Source organism: Centropristis striata, chromosome 21 (genome assembly GCF_030273125.1).
Source record: "Centropristis striata isolate RG_2023a ecotype Rhode Island chromosome 21, C.striata_1.0, whole genome shotgun sequence".
NCBI classification, from domain to species: domain Eukaryota; kingdom Metazoa; phylum Chordata; class Actinopteri; order Perciformes; family Serranidae; genus Centropristis; species Centropristis striata.
In genome coordinates, this window is record NC_081537.1 from 33,478,840 (window position 1) to 33,501,034 (window position 22,195).

At 40.0% G+C, this 22,195-nt stretch overlaps 1 protein-coding gene across 2 annotated transcripts in view; it reads left to right on the forward strand.

Moving 5' to 3' along the window:
* The window catches only part of LOC131959110 (RNA binding protein fox-1 homolog 3-like), an 846,381-nt gene that overhangs the window by 736,041 nt on the left and 88,145 nt on the right, over positions 1-22,195 (forward strand). For both annotated transcript variants that reach the window (XM_059324220.1, XM_059324219.1), the window contains exons 6-7: positions 5,667-5,915; positions 21,948-22,094. In XM_059324220.1, coding sequence (XP_059180203.1) covers positions 5,667-5,915; positions 21,948-22,094 — 396 coding nt within the window. The remainder of the gene's footprint in view (positions 1-5,666; positions 5,916-21,947; positions 22,095-22,195) is intronic.

Sequence of the window (22,195 nt, forward strand, 5' to 3'; positions counted from 1 at the left end):
CAACAGAGTGAGGACATTTTTGTGAAGAGTTGTTTGAGGGTTCAGACTTTGTTTTAGGGTTAAGGTGCCAATCAGGTTTATGTTAGAGTTAGGGTTGGACATTTAGTTGAGATGGTGAAGGTTAGGTTATGGGTAAGGGGCTAGGGAATTCACTAGTCCAATGAGGGTCCTCACAAAGATAGAAGAACAAGGATGTGTGTGTGTGTGTGTGAGAGAGAGAGAGAGAGAGAGAGAGAGAGAGAGAGAGAGAGAGAGAGAGAGAGAGCATCATACATGAGCGTCATGTATATATTGCGTCGGAGTCCATCAGACATCAAGCATGGCGCTCCACTGAGCCAAAGGGAAATAAACTCAATGAGGGAAAGATGGAGGATAGAGAGAAAGAGATAGAGAAGGAGAGAGAGAGAGAGGCGGGGGGATGATGCAGAGAGATAGATGGAAGGATGGAGGGAGAGAGGGATGGATAGTATGATTTAGCTGATAGGAGAAATCATTTACCAGCGCAATTTGTCGACAAGGATCTGGGGATGTCTCAGTGTGTCAGCGCCTCAGTCACTTTGATGGATGATGGAAGTTCACTGACTTTAACTCTCTCTCTCTCTCTCTCTCTCTCTCTCTCTCTCTCTCTCTCTCTCTCTCTCTCTCTCTCTGCCTCTGGCTCCCTCTAACTCTCGTTTCCCTCAGCCTCTAGTTCGCTCACTCCTCTCTGTTAAACCCCAGCAGAGCCCAGCCGTCTCCAGCTTAGCATGTGAGCGCTGCTGTGTGTGTGTGCATGCGTTCATACGGGGAGATGAATCACACATTAGCTCCAGATTCGAGCATATTAAAACAAAAGCTGCAGGTAAAGCTCTTTCCCTGCAGCTTCCACATCCCACACTACGCTGCTATTATTTAACTTGACTGTCTTTGTTCATGGTGGTGCGTGTGTTAGTGTATGTGCTTGTTTCCAAGTGTGTGTATTGACCAGGTGAGGCCATATATCAGCTCGGGTCTTTATCGATGCTGCGAGGCAGGGAGGCCTATCAATGAGGTTTCTTGTTTTAGTGAACCAAGACTGGCCCCGGGCCACAGCTCCACCCTGCATGCACTCTGAGATTAACAATAAGCGAAATCAGGGCAGGACCAATATATAACTGTGAGACAGAGAGCCACTGTAAACCTGGAAGTTTGGTTCCAGAAGAAGGAAACCATCCACAATATAATGTTTAATAGGATCATATGTATTTCACTCCAGATAATGATGTTATTTTAAAAAAAAAACAGACAGCTTTAAAGGTGTCGTAGAAAATCTTGAAAGAAAAACACTTGACGACCAGTTAGATTCGAATTACAGCCTTGAGCGGGATTTATTGTAGGTATCAAAAACAGATACAGATACCAAAGGTGACAGACAACTCTGAGGAGACAATGCCTTGTGTTGACATACTGTGGTCTTCCTGTTATTGCTTCCAGCTGAATAAAATGTGCTCAGTTGTCATATAACTGTAGATGGTCAAATATTAAAATTACTAGTAAGTCTACTTTAATGACTTTTAGAGAAAGCCCTAAAAGGTAAATAATAATAATAATAATAATAACAGTTGTGCTCTAATTAATGGTGGTCCAGAATATAAAGTCCAGAATCATAAAGGGTTAAAAATAAAATATCAGTGTCTGTAGTACCTACTCATTTTGTTATAATATGTTATCCCTAGGAACATATTTCATTTAAAAAAATAGTTTTCTTGAAGTGGAAGACCAAAGAATCAAAGGACTAAATAAAGTCTACCAGTTTCACATGGTAGTACTGCAACCTAAAAGCAAATGATGTGTAAGAGGTGATTTTAAAAATCATACAAGTTTGCACAACCTCAGTTAAGACGGAGGACATTAAATGCAAAATAACTGCAGGCTGAAATTGCCACTAAACTTGAAAGGAGCTGTCGAGTGTAAATCTGTGTATATTTGTGTTTGTACTGGGTGAGTAGAGTGTTCATTTCAGCTGTTAGGACATCACAAAGTGTTTAAAAAAGCATTACTCGTATCCAAATCTAACAAGCACAACAAAGTCCCGTTTCATTATTGATGACTTGACTCGTTTGCTGCTAGAGATTTATATTTTTCTTCATTTGTATGTGAAGTGAGCCTAAGTAAACCATAAATTGAGCATAACGCTTCTCTGCCTGGGTAGTCGAAGATGACTCTATGCCAGGAACGATGTAGCTTCAGTCAGTGAGCCATCGGCAAACTGCTTTATTATGCCCAGCACCATCAATCTCCATGCATAAGAATAGCCAACTTCAATACCTCTATTGGAAACAGCTAAGGTCAGACCCTCAGTCCACCTCAAAAAGTTGCTGTGATTGATTTTTACAAATTTTAAAGCATTTTCCAAGAAGATTTTGAGCAGTGCAGACCCAAAGTAGGGTGCTAATATGTCAGATGGATTCATCATCATCGGTTGGAGGAAATGATTATCTGACAAGCATGTAAATTAGAAGGAGAGTCTGGACAGGGGTGAAAGAGCATGATATCCACCTCAACAGAGGAGAGGAAAGGAATCCTAGCAACTGAAGCAAGTTAGGGATAAATGGAGAAAAGTCGAGATGAGAGGGAAAATGTCAACTTTTATTAGAAACATGGATTTCAAAACAGAGGTTGTCATCAAAAGAGTATCAGTTAATTGATCTTTCTCATATCTATAGGGGATAGAATTTGCATGGCTTTCTTTTGGTCTTTGTCATTCCCTGTGCTGTTTGATTGTTTGTGTGTATGTTGTTCCAAAGAGGAATTTCAGCGTGGGTGAGGTGGTTTATGTTCTGATCAAAAAGACTTCTGTTCTACAAATAAAGCCAATATTTTTTTATCTTGCCACGTACAAAGGATATGCTCAGACACGCACAAGACCGCATTCTGTATTTCATTTGATTGGATTATCTCTGGGTGTTTATTAATGGACGGACAGGTAGTTTGATGATTTCCTGCATCACCTCCCAGTCACTGTCAGGATTGTATTCCCTGTATTTGAAAGGAGACAGTGTATGTGATAGATAGTAGGATAGGGATAGGTAGAGCCAGTATACCTGAAACTAACTACACTGTAAAACGTTGCAGTGTAATTTATAGTAATTAACGTTTTTTTTACAGTTTGTCACTGTATTTTTAAAATGTTTATTACTAGATTACTATTATTACTAATACTATATATCCCTGTAAATCTACAACACAAATGTTAAATTACTGAGTATTTACAGCAGGGGTCTCAAACTGGCGGCCCACGGGCCAATTGCGGCCCTCGTGACGATATTTTGTGGCCCCCACCTTGATATGAAAGTTTAATGTGAGTTTTATATGAATGGCACTTTACTGTGTTGTGTGTGGAAGGTCCCTTTAATTACTTTATTTGGTAATTTTGTGTCTTTTTTTAGTAATTTTGTGTCTTTTTTCAGTAATTTTGTGTCTTCTCTGGGTCATTTTGTGTCTTTTTTAAATACTTTTGTGTCTTTTTTTTGTAATTCTGTGTATTTTTTGGGCATTTTGTGTCTTTTTTAAGTAATTTAGTGACTTTTTAGTAAATCTGTGTCTTTTTTGGTCATTTTGTGTCTTTTTTTAGTAATTCTGTGTATTTTTTGGTCATTTTGTGTCTTTTTTAAGTAATTTAGTGACTTTTTGGTAATTCTGTGTCTTTTTTGGTCATTCATCGTCTTTTTTAAGTAATTTTGTTTTTTTCTGTCATTTTGTGTCTTTTTTGGGTCATTTTGATACTGCCTCCAGCGGCCCCCAGGTAATATGAGTTTGAGACCCCTGATTTACAGTACACTGTAAAACTTTTTAGTATACATTTACAGTAATTATCTAGCAGCAGCTTCATCTGCAATGCACTATTTTTTATTTATTTTTATTTTTTACAGTTTCTTACCGATCAAATGGCGGACTTTCACAATGGAGAATGGGGCTCCTGTCCCGTGTTAAAACAAAAGAAAACCATTTTAACGTAACTTATGCTTTTTACGCAACTTCTGTGGCTCAAGTTCCTGTTTCATAACATAACTTGTGTTTTTTACGTAACTTCCGTAGCACGCGTTTTATGAAACCCTTTTTTACGTGACTTAGGGTAGTCATGTCAACCTCCAAACTGCTTCACTCCCGGTATTTACATACATTTTTTTTACTGTTTAAACCGTCTTTTATAAAACCATACCAGGACGTTTTTTGCCCTAAACCTAGGTCAGTTGTTTTGTAGCCTAAATAGACTCCTTTTTTACAACCGCGAACCGTACATGTGTGTATAATGACGTTTTCTTTTTTTAGAACGATTCGCGCTGCCGTGAGCCACCTTTGACAAGCGCTCATATCTAAGGTTTAGAGTGCAGGTTTGAAGGCATTCAATTAAAAAGGCAAAATTATCCAATCCAATCCAATCCCCTTTATTTATATAGCACAACTTTAGCAAACACAAGGTTTCCAAAGTGCTGCACAAACAATAAATACATAACACAATACAAAGAGATGTAGCAAACAATTTTAATAAATTAAAAATGGGATAAAAATAAATAAAATAAAATGTAAAATGTACTGCCCGCACAAAATAAAATATGCATGAATACAATAAAAACAAAAAATCGTAAAATCATAAAATCAACACTCTACGTGGTGTTAAAAGCCAACGAGAAGAGGTGGGTTTTAAGAAGAGATTTAAAATGAGGCAGTGAGGAGGCCTGTCTGAAAATTAGGAATTACTCTCAACTTAGTAGGCATTAGATTTAATATAAAATAGACTGAATACATAATAAGATAAATAATAACTTTTGAAAATAGAAATTTGAGTGAGGAGTTCATAATGGCTAAAAGGCTGTTTCAGACCACAATGAAATGATGAGTAACATTGAGCTGCCTATCACAGCCAGTATTAGTCTAATTCAGAGGTGTCAAACTCTGGCCCGTGGGCCAAATTTGGCCCGCAGTATAATTATATTTGGCCTGCGAGGAAATACCAAATGACAACCAGAGCTGGCCCGCCGGTATTATACAGCGCAAATAATACTACAAATCCCAGAATGCTCTGCTGGTGTTCTGGCTTGAACACAGTAGATCAGTGTGGAGCAAACTGAGCAACAATTAAAGTTGTCTTTATGCACTTTTTCTTGCTAGTCCAAGGCTTGAATGGCTGCACATTCATTGAAGGATATTATTATTAGTCATTTGGTTTATTATTGTTATTTTATTCTTACATTTATTTTTAGCCTGTGGAAAAAGAATACCGTTAAATTTAAATTTAAAGAAGGCCGCATATAAAATAAAGGGACATACGATTTTTATTTCAATTTTATTTAAGAAATGAATGCCATTGATGTGTTTGTTTGTTTTATTTGATATTCAATTTTGCATGTTTGCAATATTAAGTTATATCAAGCTTTGACCTAAACAAGTTCAAACGAAATGGAACAAGCAATTTTTTCAATAAATATCACGACTTTGTCCAAGTTTTAAATTTTGGCCCACTGTGTATTTGAGTTTGAATCCCCTGGTCTCATTAAAGACATCAACATTGCGTTGGGTTGTATCAGTCTACATTATAAGTTTGCACTTTAGATAGATTTGACAAGCTGCACCGCGACTCCGAGTCAATCAGATGTCAAACCTTATTAACCTGTTGGTTTGCTTCCTGTCTCTGTGTGTCCATGCAGGGTAACCAAGAGGCCCCAGCCCCCCCTGAAGCCATGGCCCAGCCCTTCCCACCGGCCCAGTACCCCCCTCCCCCACAGAATGGGATCCCAGCGGAGTACGCCACGCCCCACGCCCACCCACCGGCCGACTACACGGGACCCAGCACCGTGGCCGAGCACGCGCTGACGCTGTACACGCCAACACACACACAGAGCGAACAACCAGGAAACGACAGCAACACCCCCACCCTCACAGCCAACACAGTAACGGTAAGCCTTCTCTTTATGCTAAAATCAAGTGTTTTACTGTAGTTTCATTCAATAAAAAGTTGGCATCAGTGAGGGAATAAAAATGAGGGACTTGACTTCGGGTTTGATGGCTAATTTTGAAGTTTTTTCCTTTGCACTGCACTACAAGGTGTAGAAATTGGAACATGACACACATGTGATATCTCTCTCTATGTTGTGTCGTCATGGGAACGCTGTAGCTGTTCAATTTAGGGGCCTCGTTCAGTTCCAACCAACCTGTGCCACTTTAATCATGTATGGCTGGTCTTTCTCATTCCACACCCTGTATCTGTCATCATGGTGATGCAGGTGGAACCAAGAACCACAGACCAGGTTCACTCATTAGTCCACTGCAAACACCTTCAGTTTTTTACCAAGGAGTGAGTGGAACCGACATAGTTGTAAGGGCCAATAAGGGCCAGTTCATCAATAATAATTTAAGTTAAAAACAGTTAAAAATGAATGATAATAATTTCATTGTAATTCATGCAATGCAAAGACTATGTTAGTTTAAAATATACAATTAGAAATGTTTAAAGGGTTAAAAGTGTTTCTATGCCTTTAAATTTTACATTGTGATGTCACTATATAGTGGTAACTATGGTAACTGACTGTGTATCTTAAGTTTCATTTTTAGTCAGAACATGGTGGAAGCAACACAGTCTTTTGACTAAATGTAGCGGCACTCCATTTGGTCTTCCTTCTTAACTGCGCCACTTCTATAGTCAGTCGATAAAAACACTCTTTTTCCACGCGTGTCAGACTTGTAATTTACTTTGTTGTTTTTAAGTAAACATTTTAAAAGACAAAGAAGTTGTCATGTCTCGTGGCTCGCGTGGAAAAAGAGTGTTTTTATCGACTGACTATAGAAGTGGCGACGTTAAGAAGGAAGACCAAACGGAGTGCCGCTACAATAGTCATCCAGTGTTATAATAAACAGAAACACATTAACCCCTTTTCCACCAATGTGAACCAGTTCTTTTGCTAGTGCTGGTTCGCAGAGGAGCGTGTCTATGTTCCCCTCTTTGTATGAGACCGGGGAACATAGGACCCTTTTCCCCACTTTTCCCAAAAAGGGTCCTATGTTCCCCGGTTGTTACTTTTTCCACCTTTACTGCCAAATTCCATGGCAAATAGGCCTAACCCTAATCCTTAGCCTATTTAAAAAGCCAAAAAAAGAACTGACCTATGTTCTTTTTTTAGAAAGGTCCTATGTTCCCCTGTAGCAATACATACCGTAAAGATTGATAGATTGCGGGGAACATGGGACCCTTTTTCTGGAAAAGGGTCCTATGCCCCCTGCAATTTATTAATCAATCTAAATGTTAATGTTAGACTTTGTTGTAAGCTAACGCTAACCAACTCAGGGACTGCAGTTCGAAATTAGCTTTTAGCTATAATCTGGTACAAGACAATTTTTTACTCCAAGTAATTATTGAAACCTTGCACATGGTCCCTGTTTTAAATAAACCAATTAAAAAATTAAAAACGAATGCTAACCAGCTAATGCTAGCCTGCTAATGATGGCCTGTATCAATTACATTGCAGTCAAACAAATAAAATATGATGAATGATACATGTTTTAGGTGGTCTTGTTGGTGACTATAATCCCGCCCCCAGCCCCTGAAGTAAGTGATTGATGGTTGTAGACCAGTAAAGAGTTGGTGCTGCTCTGGAACCAGTTGTCCTGGCAGAGAGCCGGTTCCTTGGCTGTCAAAAAGAGAGGAACTGGTTCAAGATTAGGCACCGGACATGAAACTGCCTTGGTAGAAAAGGGGTAGGAGTGACCACTTCCTGGTCCACAAATATTTTTAATGAGGTGCATAATGCTCTGGTCGTTAACAGTACACCTTTGACATTTTTGCTTTCTTATCATACAGCACATTTATATTTAATTCCTACTTTCTGGCAACTTCCATCATGCTAGTTGCATTCAAACAAACCGATTAAACATTGGTGGAAAAATATCATGTTTGATGACATCATGCCTGCTCCAACTGTGCTGCTTTTAGTAGTTAGCGATAAAATAGACTGCTGGGAAAGTTTCTTTTTCTACATGCAAATACATGTTTTCTGCTGCACAAAGTAAACAGCAAGATAATAATTGCACAACCAGGACAGTGAGAAAGGCTCTGGCTGAAATCTATCAGCAGGCATGCAGACACAGGACAGCCTGAGCTAAAATGATGAAAAAAGAAGTTGCTAGTTGTTGTTACATTAATGCCTTGGCAGATACCAAATGTAACGATAATTAATAAGCCTCAAGGGGCACCAAAATAATGTACCGTAAACACCTTAATTGGTACAAAAGATGAAAGAGAGTGATTGTACTCAGCTTCGGGCTATCAGAAATAATCAGTATTTGTATTAAATAACAGAATTTAACTTGCATTAAGTTCACCTGGGGGCACCACCCGTCGAAAAGAGAAAATGTTTCAATTAATTAATTTAGTCTCAATTCGAGAGGTTGCTCCGAAGTTCTTGAGTAGTGAACACCATATAATAAAGTTCTTTATGAATTTACAGTATAAACTTACTAACTACATACGCAACTTATAACAACAGACATGCAAAAAGTGACAAAATGCAACTATGAATAAAATGCAATGAAAACAACAATGAACAATGAATGAATGAGGGCTGAAGGAACCATTGTATACCACATTAAATCAGTTAATGATATCTTTGTAGTCTCTTGTGTTTCCACAAGTTAATACAAAGTGAATGACACCTTTAACCCATAAGAACCCAGACCCAGTAATCATTAAAGGAACATTATGGGGGATATATCACAGAGCAAGTGGACCACATAAATCTACCCCTAAATGTCAAAGATCTGTGATGTGACATTGGTTTATTTATGTTTAATTATGTTCATGATATTTCTTATTTTAAAATAAAAACAACTAGACACATTTTCTACTTACAGAGAAACAAATTTGCCTTTTTCTTTGCATCTCCATGACATTTATCAAAATTGTGACTTTATTTGTTCAGGAAATATGGTCAGAATAAGTTAAATGCAATATAGGACACCCTATTAACGGATTACATTTTTGTTTAATGGGTTTAAATTTAGCCTCGTAGCAAAAAATAAGCTTTTTGAAATTAACTGCTTTTTTAGATTTCTGTTTCCAGTCACACACATTCTGGAGAAGTCACTTCCTGTCACAATCACATGACCACCACACCAGGTGTTGAGTACACGTCGCTTAGGGATTTAATGAGTTAAGGTCAAGCACAAAGCTGAATATGGGAGAATCAAGATTTAAACAGGTGTCACCGTGGGTTCTTATGGCTTAACATTTCAGCCGATAGTTCAGATGGCCAGGGGAAAAGTTACACTGGAACTTACTCCGGGAACTCTCTGGCATTCTTGGGTTTTCCCAGTTGCGATGGGTCCCACATTGGCCTGTCTGTCCAATCAATCCAATCCAATGTCGTTCTTCGGCATGTTCTGTGTAGTTCTGGGATCTAACAGGTGGGACCAGTTGAGTTCTGAGCCTGCCTGCATGGACAACCTGTGAAAAGACACCAAACAAAGAGCAAAACTAGACATAGCCAAAGACAAGAATAGGCTGGAGAAGAGTGATCTTTGGTCTTCTTTTCTTTTTAGAATCATTTTTCTTCAAGGGGATAGATAGATGGATGGATGGATGGATGGATGGATGGATGGTTGGTTGGTTGGTTGGTTGGTTGGTTGGTTGGTTGGTTGGTTGGATGGATGGATGGATGGATGGATGGATGGATGGATGGATGGATGGATGGATGGATGGATGGATGGTTGGTTGGTTGGTTGGTTGGTTGGTTGGTTGGATGGATGGATGGATGGATGGATGGATGGATGGATGGATGGATGGATGGATGGATGGATGGATGGTTGGTTGGTTGGTTGGTTGGTTGGTTGGTTGGATGGATGGATGGATGGATGGATGGATGGATGGATGGATGGATGGATGGATGGTTGAATGATTGGATAGAGATTATTCTTGTTTTTGCTATTTTTTCTTGTCGGCTGTTCATATAAAAGTATTAAACTTAAGGTTTCCACCTTTTTCAGTTTCCCAAACTTTCGGCTCAAGCTGAGGTCAACTCAGAATGTGTTTCTATCTGGTAATCTGCTTCAGGGATGAGTGTACATGCTAGCTAGCTACATGTAGCTACCTGTAATGTTTGGTGTTTTTTTGCTGTTGTTGAGTTTGGATTACATTCCTGCTGGAACATGTTGGTTTCTAAGCTGTTTATTGGTGATTTTTCATGGTAGAAAGTTTAGCAATTTGAAGAAAGAAAAAATTAGACCACAGTGAGGGGATTTTGGAGCCCCCTAGAGGTTGGAGGCCCAATTGGCCATGGGGCTAATCCGTGCATTGACACAGTTGATGACTTAAACACTTACACACTATTCTTACACAAACACTCTTTGTTTCACATGGTCAGGGTCAAAGTCAGGGATTTCTTTGACCGATCCATCACCGTAAAACTACCCTAAAACTTTGCAATCCTATTCCTCTTTTGGTTGTTGAAACTTCCTTACTTACTTCTTCAATGGTAGACTAACAAAGGTGCAAAGTGAGCCACTTTGTAGAGTAATAATTGATTACAATCTACCAATCCTCATCCAATCCTCCAAAAGGAGCCACCAGTCAAAGGTCTGGAGAAGGTGTTTGCTATCTGACGTTTCCATGGTTTCGTTCACCGCTATGTACAGATTATAAAGTCCATACAAAGTAAAGCATATTAAGATCATAACTCATATACAACAACTTCCCTACTTACTACTAATAACCAATAATTCTGAGGTTATTGAGGGAAAACTCTTAGTGAATGTCTTACTGGTTGTATAATAAGGCCATGCAGAATAAGGCATTAATAACTACTGAATAATGACTCATTAAGAGCCAATATGTTACTGATTTGCAGGCTAATAAGCAACTAATTCATGTTGAATATGTGTTCCCTAATCGAAAGTGTTACCAATTTTACTTGTGTAACATATTTTCCAGCCACAAATCCCTGGTGAGCTATTCTCCTTTGAAGGTTTGAAGGTTTGGAGATTGTTAGTTGACACCAAGAGTTGAAGCTTTTGGTGTCAACTGGGAACACGCAGAAAGCTGAGAGTGAAACCTCTCTCACTGACTTCTCTGTCTTTGTGAAGTTCCTTTGACACCACACTTCACACAACATGAAACCTAAAACTTAAAAAGTAAAAAGTACCCCTCCCTCTGTTCCCAATAAAAGCTTTAAAATCTGAAAAAAAATATGCATAAAACAAGAAAGTAACGAGCTCCAAATGATACACAGAATGAGAGGAGAACTGAGTTGAAATTATTTTAATTTTAATATCAAATAAGCACATGCACACACATATACATGCACACACAGCGGGGACGGAGCGGTGGCTTCATGTCAGCTGCATTTCAGTATAAAAAACACACATAGAGCACACACAGAGCTTAGGATGTCCAACTATACTTAACTGCACCGCCACTTGTTTCTAGTTGAGGAGCCTTCAAGCTGTCAGTGCCAATAAGACTGGAGCATGCTGGGTAGATATGGCAGCGTATAGACAGTGATGGCAGAGTGGGGGAGTCCAGCAAGAGGAGAAGACTCAGTACAGTCAGCATTATTGGGAGTGTTTTACAGTCACTGTGGAGAGTTTGTCACAGGCTGTAACTGTTACTGTCAAGAGACATAGTTACTGCAGGATAAAGGAAAAAGACACCATACACACTTTCACCCTGGCCTAATAGACACTTACTACATTCACTGTCAAAAATATACTGCCACACCAATGCATCAGGTTGATGGTGTTATTTTTGTTTTGTTTTTATTTAATTTAAAAAGTTTTATCAGCCTATCAGCATCGCCTCTATTGAAGGACTGTTATTTCAACTGTATTTTCTCCAGAAGCTGAATCTTAATAGTTGGACATTTACTCAAACATTGAGGCTGGGTATCTGTACTTTTATGCATGTTATTTCTTGCATTTCCAAGAGGAAATTTCACTTTTTACCCTGCTTCAGTAATTTGTGTGTAATAAATATTGCATTGCTGCATTTTTCTTTTCTTTTTTTATGTAAAAGGTGTGATGGGGGTGTTCCATATACTGATTTCTAAAATGTGATTTGTTTTAAAAACCTTTTATGTGCATTTTCTAAAGTTTTATTACATTTTGGTGTTTCCATCAAGCTTTTCTCGTGCAAATCTTCAACATGTGCAAAGAAATTTGTCGATGTAAACACGTAAAAACATGATGCACAGATGTTTAACTAACTAATGTTTCTTCTAATAACATTGTCAACTTTCACTTTGCCATGTGACACAAACCCTCTGGCCTCCTGGTCTCCTGGCCTCGCCACGCCACCCAAAGAGACACTTCTCATGTTTTTACTGCATTTCCTTTGGTTTTACTTTCACAATCTGTAACGTTCACTTAAGCCTTTGCGTTGTTCATAATTACTAAGACCAGTAGAGGGCGCCGCTAAACATTACACAACAAAATCTCCAACCTAAACGACAGAATAGGTCATTTGTCAATACCATCCATACATGTTTCATTATGATCTGTCTCTATCTGGACTAAACATAATGGATGATTAAAGCAGTCTTGCTTACTTGAACTTCATTGCATGAGTGCAGTCATCATCTGTCAACTCTCTACCTCGGTAACGTTATCTGAACTGGTCTAACCTCCAAATCAGTCCCCGGTACAACAGAACTTAAATAAACAATCCTGTTGTTACAGTACAGATCAGAGCGGAGTATTCTAAAAGTAGAGCACACGTCATTATACATACACCTACGGTTCACGGTTGTAAAGAAGGCTGCAATTTCGTTGAATTTAGGCTCCAAAACCTCTGATCTAGGTTTCTGGTATGGCGTTATAAAAGACAGTTTAAACAGTAAATATATGTACCTACTGGTCCGTACATCCTTCACATTCTGGGTACCGAAACAGGTTAAAGATGACACCCAGGTTTCTATTTGTGCCTTTTACGTGTGTCCTGTGTTCTTGTACTTCTTACATAGTGAGGACAGGGACACGTTTTTAACCAACAGTGAGGACAGTTTTCCGAAGTGAGGACATTTCGGCCAGTCCTCACTTCTTAAAGGCATTTTTGAGAGTTCAGACTTTGTTTTAGGGTTACGGTTACAATCAGGTTTATGTTAGGGTTAGGGTTGGGCATTTAGTTGTGATGGTGAAGGTTAGGGTAAGGGTTAGGGTCTCGGGAATTCACTATTCCAATGAGGGTCCTCGAAAAGATAGAAGTACAAGAATGTGTGTGTGTGTGTGTTGGACTAATCCCTGGTGAGAGAAGGTTCTGCAGCAGTTTAAACCGTGTGTAATCTACCTGTCTGGCAGCACTCCTATCTGATTGCTTCCATTATAGACCCAGAAAGGGCCACTGCTGAGTTCAGCAAGCCAAGCACACACCCGTATATTTGCACCTGTACAGTCAAAACCACAGTTACCGTACATCAGGGAGATATAACCAGGTGTGTATTCAGGTGGAGGTGTTTGGGACGTTGGGGCTGCTTGTGTTTGTTTTGTGTAACTGGCATTGGGAGGCTTGGCTGGCTAGATAAGTTGTGTACAGCTTCCCTCCTCACACACACACACTGTACAGCTCAGTACTGTTTCCGTGGTGACAGTGGAGGAAGCTGGAGCTGCTTGTGTATGATAATGTTCATGTAATTATTTCTTCTTCCTGCCTGGCTGCTCACACACCATGGATGGTGGTGGCATGGCGACCACAGAGAAAGAAAGAAGCGCAGAGACGGATTTTAGCTCTTTGACTGTGGCAGAAGAAAGCTTACAGCCTTAAAGCTGCTCATTCCATACCATGTTAATCTTAATGAAAAACTACAGCCAGCTTCATGTGCTAAGACACACACTGAATGGAAGATTCCAGCGGAACAGGGATCAACAAGAAAAACTTACTCCGTGTAGGGATTTGTGACGCATTGGCTGCTTTGAACAGGATTACTTCACATACTGTGTAATGGACTCACCATGTAAATAAAATTGTAATGCAAATGATTGCCGTTTATTTTAAAATACATTTAAAGTGAGGTTTATGCAGGGCTAATTAACATAAGTGAATAAAGTGATGCTTTAAAAAACCATTTACTATTATTTTCACACACAAAAAAAAGAAATAATCTCAAGAAAACACTACCACTGTGTCTGAATTCAGACACTCTTCAGATACTTTTTATATTACATTATATTATTATTAAGGAATGTTGAAAAGGGAAGCAACATTTTGGGTGCATTATTTCTTTATACTTTTATGAAAGAACTATGTAATTTGGTGTAGAAGTTACTAAGTTACTCTTTATTGGAAGTAACTAATGCAGTACTTTAAAAGTTACCTATTTAAATGTGTTTTATTTGTTTGGTATGTTGTCACTTCTTTTAAAGAAATAGCCACATGACTGACTCTTATCAAAAGAAAACATTGAGAGCATAACATCTTCAATTTCATGTATTTATTCATCTATTGATCATAGAAATCATACCCATAACATACAAAAATGTTTCTTATCTGCCGCAATGTAAAGTGCACATGTGATTCAAAACAAGACAAACACTAGTATATGGCTAACCGCGTTTGGTGCTAACAGTTAGCATATTCTTTCTGATGCTGCTCTCGCTAAATACAGTTAACTCTGTTAAAGTTACACACTATAGTAGATAACTGTTGGCTTTTTTACACCCACGCTAGTTTTGCTTAAGCACCTATATCTCTCTCCTTCTTGTAGCAACCTTATGGCTAATCTCATCTGTTTGTACGTTTTTCAGCTCTGTTAGCTAATTAGCTTAGCTACTAGCGATAGCTCCTCTTTCTCCTGCTCGGTCTGTTAAATGTTTAGCTCCTCTTTGAATGAATGAATGAATGAATTTTATTTTAGGACAGACAGTACAGAGCCATTAAACATTGCAACATGAAACATGAGACATGAGAAGATGTTTGTACAAACAGGCTTAGCAGAATTGCTATATTTCACCCGGCTGTCCGTGAAGAGACCTGGGTAGGCAAGATGTTTTTGTAAGATTAAAATGTCTTGTTATATTATTAAAATAGCAGTTTTTGCTAAATTTAAAATGCTTTTTTGATATTATAAAACAGCGTTCAATGGTTGGTTGGGCCGACCTTACCTTGATGGTAGCGCCGGTGCAACTGGCCACTTGTGTAACTGTTTTTGTAAAATTGTCAATGATTATAAAATAGCAAATTTAGCGATGAAAGGTTGCGCCGACCTTCCCGTTATGGTAGCCCCGGTGGAACTGGCCACTCGTAAGAGATTTTGCTAACTTCAAAATGCTTTATGATATAATAAAGTTGTTTAAAATTGTTATGTTATAAAATAGCAGATTTAGCTTTGGCCTCCTTTACTGATAATGGTACATGTAATAAGTGTAGCGTATAAGTGTAGCCACTGAACTGCTGTGCCGTGGTCACCATTGCTGATCGCTGCCACTCTAATCAATGAGACCATTTCCACCAGGAGCGCCGCGGAACGTCTCAGCAGAGGCTCTCCACTCTGCAGCGCGAATGCAGGAAATCCGACACAGAATCAACGTAATACACTTCCGCCCCCTTTCAAAATAAAACACAATACGCAGTTCATGCAGCCTAAAACTACTTCACATCAACATTACGTCTTGACCGGGGGCACCAGAGCAGCAATCAATCAATCAATCAATCAATCAATCAAAGGGTCTCAGAGGGTCGGAGGTATGGACGACGAGAGACTTATTGTTGAAGTGGAACATCATACAATCATTTATGACATAACATATTGTTTTTATAAGGATAGATGGTCAGATCAACAGATCTTCCATGTCGCAAGCAAAGTAAGCTGTTTGTTGTTGTTGTTTACTTTCTACACACAGTTTATCACGGGATCTCGAGGTCTCCCGTACAGTCAGGATTATCGCGTGTTCTCGTTATCTCGCGTGTATACGGCTGGCTCGCTACGCTGCTGTTACGCGCCCAGTGGAAATGGACGCTGGGCAGAGGACGGAGCGAAACAGCGGCGCAGCTGTTCCATGGCCGTTCCGTTAGTTAGTTAGTTGTGTTGGAGAGGAGGCTCAGTGAAGTGGAAGTGCAGCTCCCTGTAGCCGGTGCAGGCCGACCTAGTGCAGCAGCTAGGTGGCTGTCCAAAGGAAGCATAGTCGCAAGCCCAACAGCCAGCGGCCGCCACCACAGAGAGTGAGGAGAAGCTCCATCTATCCCAGCACATGTTCTCAAGACTACAAACCTTACGTTAATGAACTGAATTAACCAAAACGGCCATAGTAACTAGCTAATTTCTAGTTTTCTAGCTAGTTTCTTGTTTCAACAAAAAAGTAATCTTACGAGTCCCAGCAGAGGAGGTGTGAAGGTTAGGGTTAGGGTTAGGAGCAGGGTTAGGTTTAGGGTTAGGGTTAGGTTAGGTTAGGTGCAGGAGAAGTGACAGGATAATTGCACCTTTGTCCACACCAGAGCTACTGGTGCCATTACAGCGTCCCAGTGTCTGCTACTGGCCGAGGATTGATATGACTCTGTGTGTATCTCTTTCTCACACACACAGATCAGTAGAGTGGTCCTTGCCCATTCAGCTTTGTGTTTGTGTGTGTGTGTGTGTGTGTGTGTGTGTGTGTGTGTGTGTGTTTGTGTGTGTGTTTGTGTGATGTAAGTCCATTATCCTGACTTGCCTGTCCCTCCAGTTTTACTGTTCCCTCGTCCATCAGCACTTAGCCTGCCTGTATCTGTGAACCCTCCTCCCTGACTGTTCTTCATGGTCTCGCTGGCTGTCACTCCAACTCTGTCTCCTGGACATTTACATTCCCATACAGCATGATGCATTCTCAGCTGTGTTTTAAGGGATTATGGTCACAGTTTTAAACACATGGGTAACTTTTTGAATTGAAATTTAAGTACTTGGTTATTGTTTGGCGACAAAGTTACTTGGTAAGCTTTCAGCGACAAAACTCGACCATGTAATTTTGTTAGGTTTAGGAAAAAGATTATGGTTTGAGAAAAGATGTAAGTGAAGAAGAGTTGGATGTAATTAAAGAAGACATCCACGAGGAGAGACAACCATTGTCTGTTAGTTTTTTTACCCCCCATTTTCTTATAGACTGCAACATGCTAAAACTTCTGACTGGAAAAGCGACTGTAAGATTTTCCGACATCCAGCATCTGAGGCAGTATTTACCCTCTGTGAAATTGATGTACCAACTAGCATGCATTAATTGTGGTTCTTGCACTACAGAAATTATTCATTGTCATGTCTCAGGGATTTAATCACCAATTAGACTTTTGACTCCAGGCTACTGAGTTCCAGTGGTTGCTGATACCGTAGAAAGGATGCAGGTCTTACCTGAACCTTGAGTCTGAACCATATTCTGCAGAGTTGCTTTTCTCGTGCTGTGCAGTGGCATGTAGCACTAAAACCAATACACTTAGGGTTATCATTCTTTGTCCATCACTGTCTCAATAAAGGAGTTCCTAGGGTCTCTACCTCCAACAAGGTGCATATCAGATAGGACCTTAACCTTCGCACCATGCTCTAATTCCTAGTTTCAGGAAATGCTACCTAAATTGTAGGAACTATTTTCCTGATGATAGTCAAGATTTTAATTTCAAAACTTGAATTATTTGTTTTAGAATTAACAATCGCAATCATTTTTTGACAAATGCTTAAAATCACAAACCCCTGACTGGAGAACAGTGTCTCACATAGCTGAACATCCACGTTGGAGACCAGTTGCCATATTGTTGCTTGCAGCTCTTACAAGCTTATCTGCTACCGGCCCACATAGAATTAAACCACTTCATTCAACACTTAATGCCGCGTTATTACGGATCCCACTGCAGCTCCGAACAGGTCATGCCCTTGCAGTGATATGATTGGCCAGTGCAGAGCGTTACGTCCTGCGCCACAGATAGAAATATGCAACCATAGCATTAAACCTACATGAGACCTCTTATTATAATAAGTTAACCCTAACCCCTACCCTAACACTAACCTTAAAGTTACCATCACCTGTTAGTTTTCCTAAATAACCAACCAATCAACAACCTCCATTTTTCTACCAATCCACACTAAACTGAACGAAACATGTTTCTCCGCCACACAGGGAGGGAGTCAAACCACAGTCCAGGGTTTGACTTCTAACCAGCTGAGTAAACATCCCTCCATACACTTTTTAACGTTAACATTAAGCCACAAGAATGTAAGGCACTGATCTATCCCAGCATCACTGCGCCGGTCTTGTTCCCAACTGCAGTGACATACTAGCCTGGCTAACACGAGACTAATCACAAATGAGATTTAGTCTGGGAACCAGCCATTCATTTCTCCGTAGAGGAGGTGTGGTTTACGATCCTCCGGAGCCGTTTATTGGACGCTTAGAATGTCTATCAAAGCGTCTGTAGGTAGCTCTTAGCCAATCAGATCAGTTATACCAGATGACGTAGTAGAGCAACAGAGATGGATGTTTGTTGTGTGTGTGTCTGTGAGAGAGTGTTGTTTGCTGCTTTGCTTCTCCAGTTCTCGCTTTCTGCAAGATTATTTATTTTCACGCTTTATTCCCCCTCATGTCATTCAGCCACACACATCCACTGATTTTATGGGCAATAAACAAGCTGCTGGGGGTCTCTGGGGGCTCCGCTGTCCCCCGGCTCGTAGCCAGATCACCGCCGTTACGGTAGCGGGGCTAATAGCTAATAGCCCCGCTACCGTAACGGTAGCATAGCGCTACCGCTATTAGCCCCGATACCTTAATGCCGGTGATCTGGCTACGAGCCGGGGGACAGCGGAGCCCCCAGAGACCTTTCGCCTTTCAACTTTCGCTCTAAACTATTTAAAACACCATCTACAGCTAAAGAGAGTTTCGCGTCTGCAGCAGCCATGTTGGATCCGTAATAGAAAACTACAAGCTTCCGTCTGCCGAGTAGTACGCGTCATCGTCTTGCCGTCCCTCCCCGCTCTGTGATTGGATCCTAAAACAGGGCTAAGAAACCTCCCTGGTTGCCAGACTGCCTGGAGGTTCGAAATGAAATTCGAGAGTGCAAGGCAGTCTGGGTATACCCAGACTAGTGAGAACCATAATAATGCCTCAACCCCACTGACCGCCACAGTGTGCAGAGCAGGAGGTCCTGCTCTTTTCCCAGAGGCCACTGCTTCACACATGGTTGTGTCCTGCCATTTGCAATGCACCGGTGCATGAGCCTCCCATAAGGAAAAAAAATATCCCCACAGTTTTTTAATGATAAAGGCTACACAGGAACTTGGTTTTAGCAACAGCCTCCAACGTCCTGCCATGCAATGAATGATCACTGACCTGTCCAAGCCTACAGTTCTGCATGAAGAGGGCAAGTCAATATGGGACCAGGCTAAATGATGCCACCCTGCCTTCAGGAGCAAGGAACCTTCTATCCATTGTAGCTCATGGATTTTGCAGACTGCATGTGCTCATTAATTTAATACGACTGATCTTTAATACCCTGCTCCTCCTCTAATTTAATTCATGGTCTTTCCATCCCTGGCCTGCAACATTGTGGTTGTGAAGGTTGATCTGCAGCTTTGACTTTTGTTGCTTGCTGGTACCAGCATAGCTCAACAATTTGATGAGTGAAATGAGAGATTAAAATAGATGGGCAGCCAATTTCTTTGCCAGCCCAAAGGATGAAGAGCAATAAATACACCAGCCTTTTTTTATCTGCAGTGTACAGTTTACCCATTGCATTGGTTGTAATAAATCTTGCTGACATAAATTCCTAGTGAACATCCCAGTAAACAGGTTGGGGTTGGGAACTGGCTGTTTTCCTAATGTGTAACATATATTGTTGGGAGAGCAAAGCTCATGTGTGATTCTGACTCTGTCATTGTTTCTGTCATTACAAACCTAATCTGGTTTGCTCTGATTGTGATATGACCAATGCATTTCAGGTTGTATGTGGTAGCTACAATATTTGCTTCATTTATTTCAGCTGTGTCTTCTCATTGTGTGAAAAAATCTATTTTGCACCAAATACTTCACATGATCTGCAATCGGCACAGTGGCCACAGTGCCAAATCAACACTGTGTACAACACTGCTGTAACATACAACTTTCAGCTATGGAATCATTATTAATTAGCCTATTATTAAAATTAATTATGAATATTTTTTTATGACCTGAACCACACACACACACACCCAACCCACCAGTTTTGAAAGGTATGTTTTTTTTTTTTTTTAAATCTGCAAAAGTACTGTTGAAAAAACATTATTGTCAGATTTTAAGATTTCCGACAGTCCTTGAACAGATGATTGGTTTTACAAAAAGTAACAAAAATAAAGCTTGAAATTGTTTTATTCCTGTAGAACTTTATTCTAAGTACTCAAAATTTAAAACGTTAACTAATTCCATTTTTTATATCAGAAAAATCTAATAATGCCAAACATAATAAAAAAACCAAAATGCACAAGTTACAGTGTTCTACTGCACAAAAGACATTTTTGAGTTGTTCCCACTTCTAGCCATGATTCTGCCAATTCCCTAGAGCTGCACGACTTACATTTTGCAGTGAAATACAAGGCCACAGTAGTCGTGTTTTCATCAACAGATTTCAATGTGCATTTTAAGGATTTGCATGAAAAAAGCTTGATGCAAACACAGAAATATGATAAAACATTCAGAAATGTGCATAAAAGTTATTATGCTCACTTGAGGTGTTTTTTGTCTTTTTCGAAAAATAGTTAATGCACTAAACGGGAGATGGAAAGGCGTTTTCTGAATAAGTTACGAACATTTAACTCACATGACTGATCAGCTGTTTCCGCTGTGCTGGATTAACAACCTCTTTCTGTTGTTGTTTTTTCTCTCTTGCGCAATTTCTTCTACTGTTTCTTGACGGATTAGCCTACAGAAATACATTACACTGCCATCTTCTGACCAAAGGACGTTAATGCAGCTTTGTTTATTCGCTCAAAACCGGTTGAAGGGAATGTCATTAAATTGCATTTTCTTTAATGCAACATTAAATGCCAGTTACTTTAAGCTTCTCTACATAAAGGCCAAACTACTTCTACAATGCCACAGAACATGATGTGTGAAAATATAAACATACTGTGCTAAAAATTGTCAACAAGTACAAAAAGTGCTCTACATGTTCCAAGTCAAACCACTAGCCTTCATTTGGTTCCTCTGTGCTTCACACCTACTCTGGTCCTCTCCACGGTCCTGATAATGTGTGCTTTGGTGTTGACATGTCGCAGTTTGTTTAATGTTTTTCCTTCTTCTTCTTCTTAGACAGCTTCTTTAATCTCCTGGGGCATATACCAACGCCATGAGAGCAGAGAGAGAAGATATATGTCAGTTACAAAACAAAACCCTGACCTAACATTTAAAGCACAGGATACAGTGCAGTGTTTGAAAAGCTATCTTTGATGTCACCTTACTCCTTTCTGTGTTAATATCTTACTTATGTTCTGCCTCTTTTATTGGACAGGATCTTTGTTTAACCCTTGTGTGGTGTTCGGGTCTGTGGGACCCGTTTTCATTTTCTATTAAAAGAAAAATGATACAATTAATTAATTTTTCAAACTGAGACTCACTGACTTTGGCTCATTTTCTGTGAAGAACATATATCAGAATACATATTTAATGACCACACACCACACACCCCCCCTACACATTTCTATTACATAGAAGATGTCCGGGCTAATAGAAGTGTGGAAATTGATGTTCAGTCTGTCTTGACTGATATGTTTACTCTGTGTTCATGTGTTCAGCTTGTGTTGTGCATCATCTGTTCAGTATTTTAACATAAAAGTGTTTGATTGTGAGGCATTAAAAGCCACAAAATGCAACGGGTCCATCAGACCCACAAACACTGGCTGAGTAACAACAATATGAACATCACACAAGGGTTAATTCACGTCAATTCACTTCCTCTAGTTTTTAGTCTCCCCTCAAGTCCTTTTTTTTACCATGATAGGATCTAATCTATGGTGCACTGTGTTTCCCTGCAGCAGGCGGAGGAGGTTGCACAGACGGAGGGCTCCCAGCAGCTCCACCTGCAGTCCAGTGATTCGTCGGAGAAGCAGCAGCCCAAGAGGTTACACGTCTCCAACATCCCTTTCCGCTTCCGAGACCCTGACCTCCGGCAAATGTTCGGGGTGAGATGACAACTGCACCACACTCACATGCACGTACACAACTTTATTCTGCTGAGATCAGGCGGCAACCTCCAGGTCTGAGCAGGGAGGCAAACCAGGAA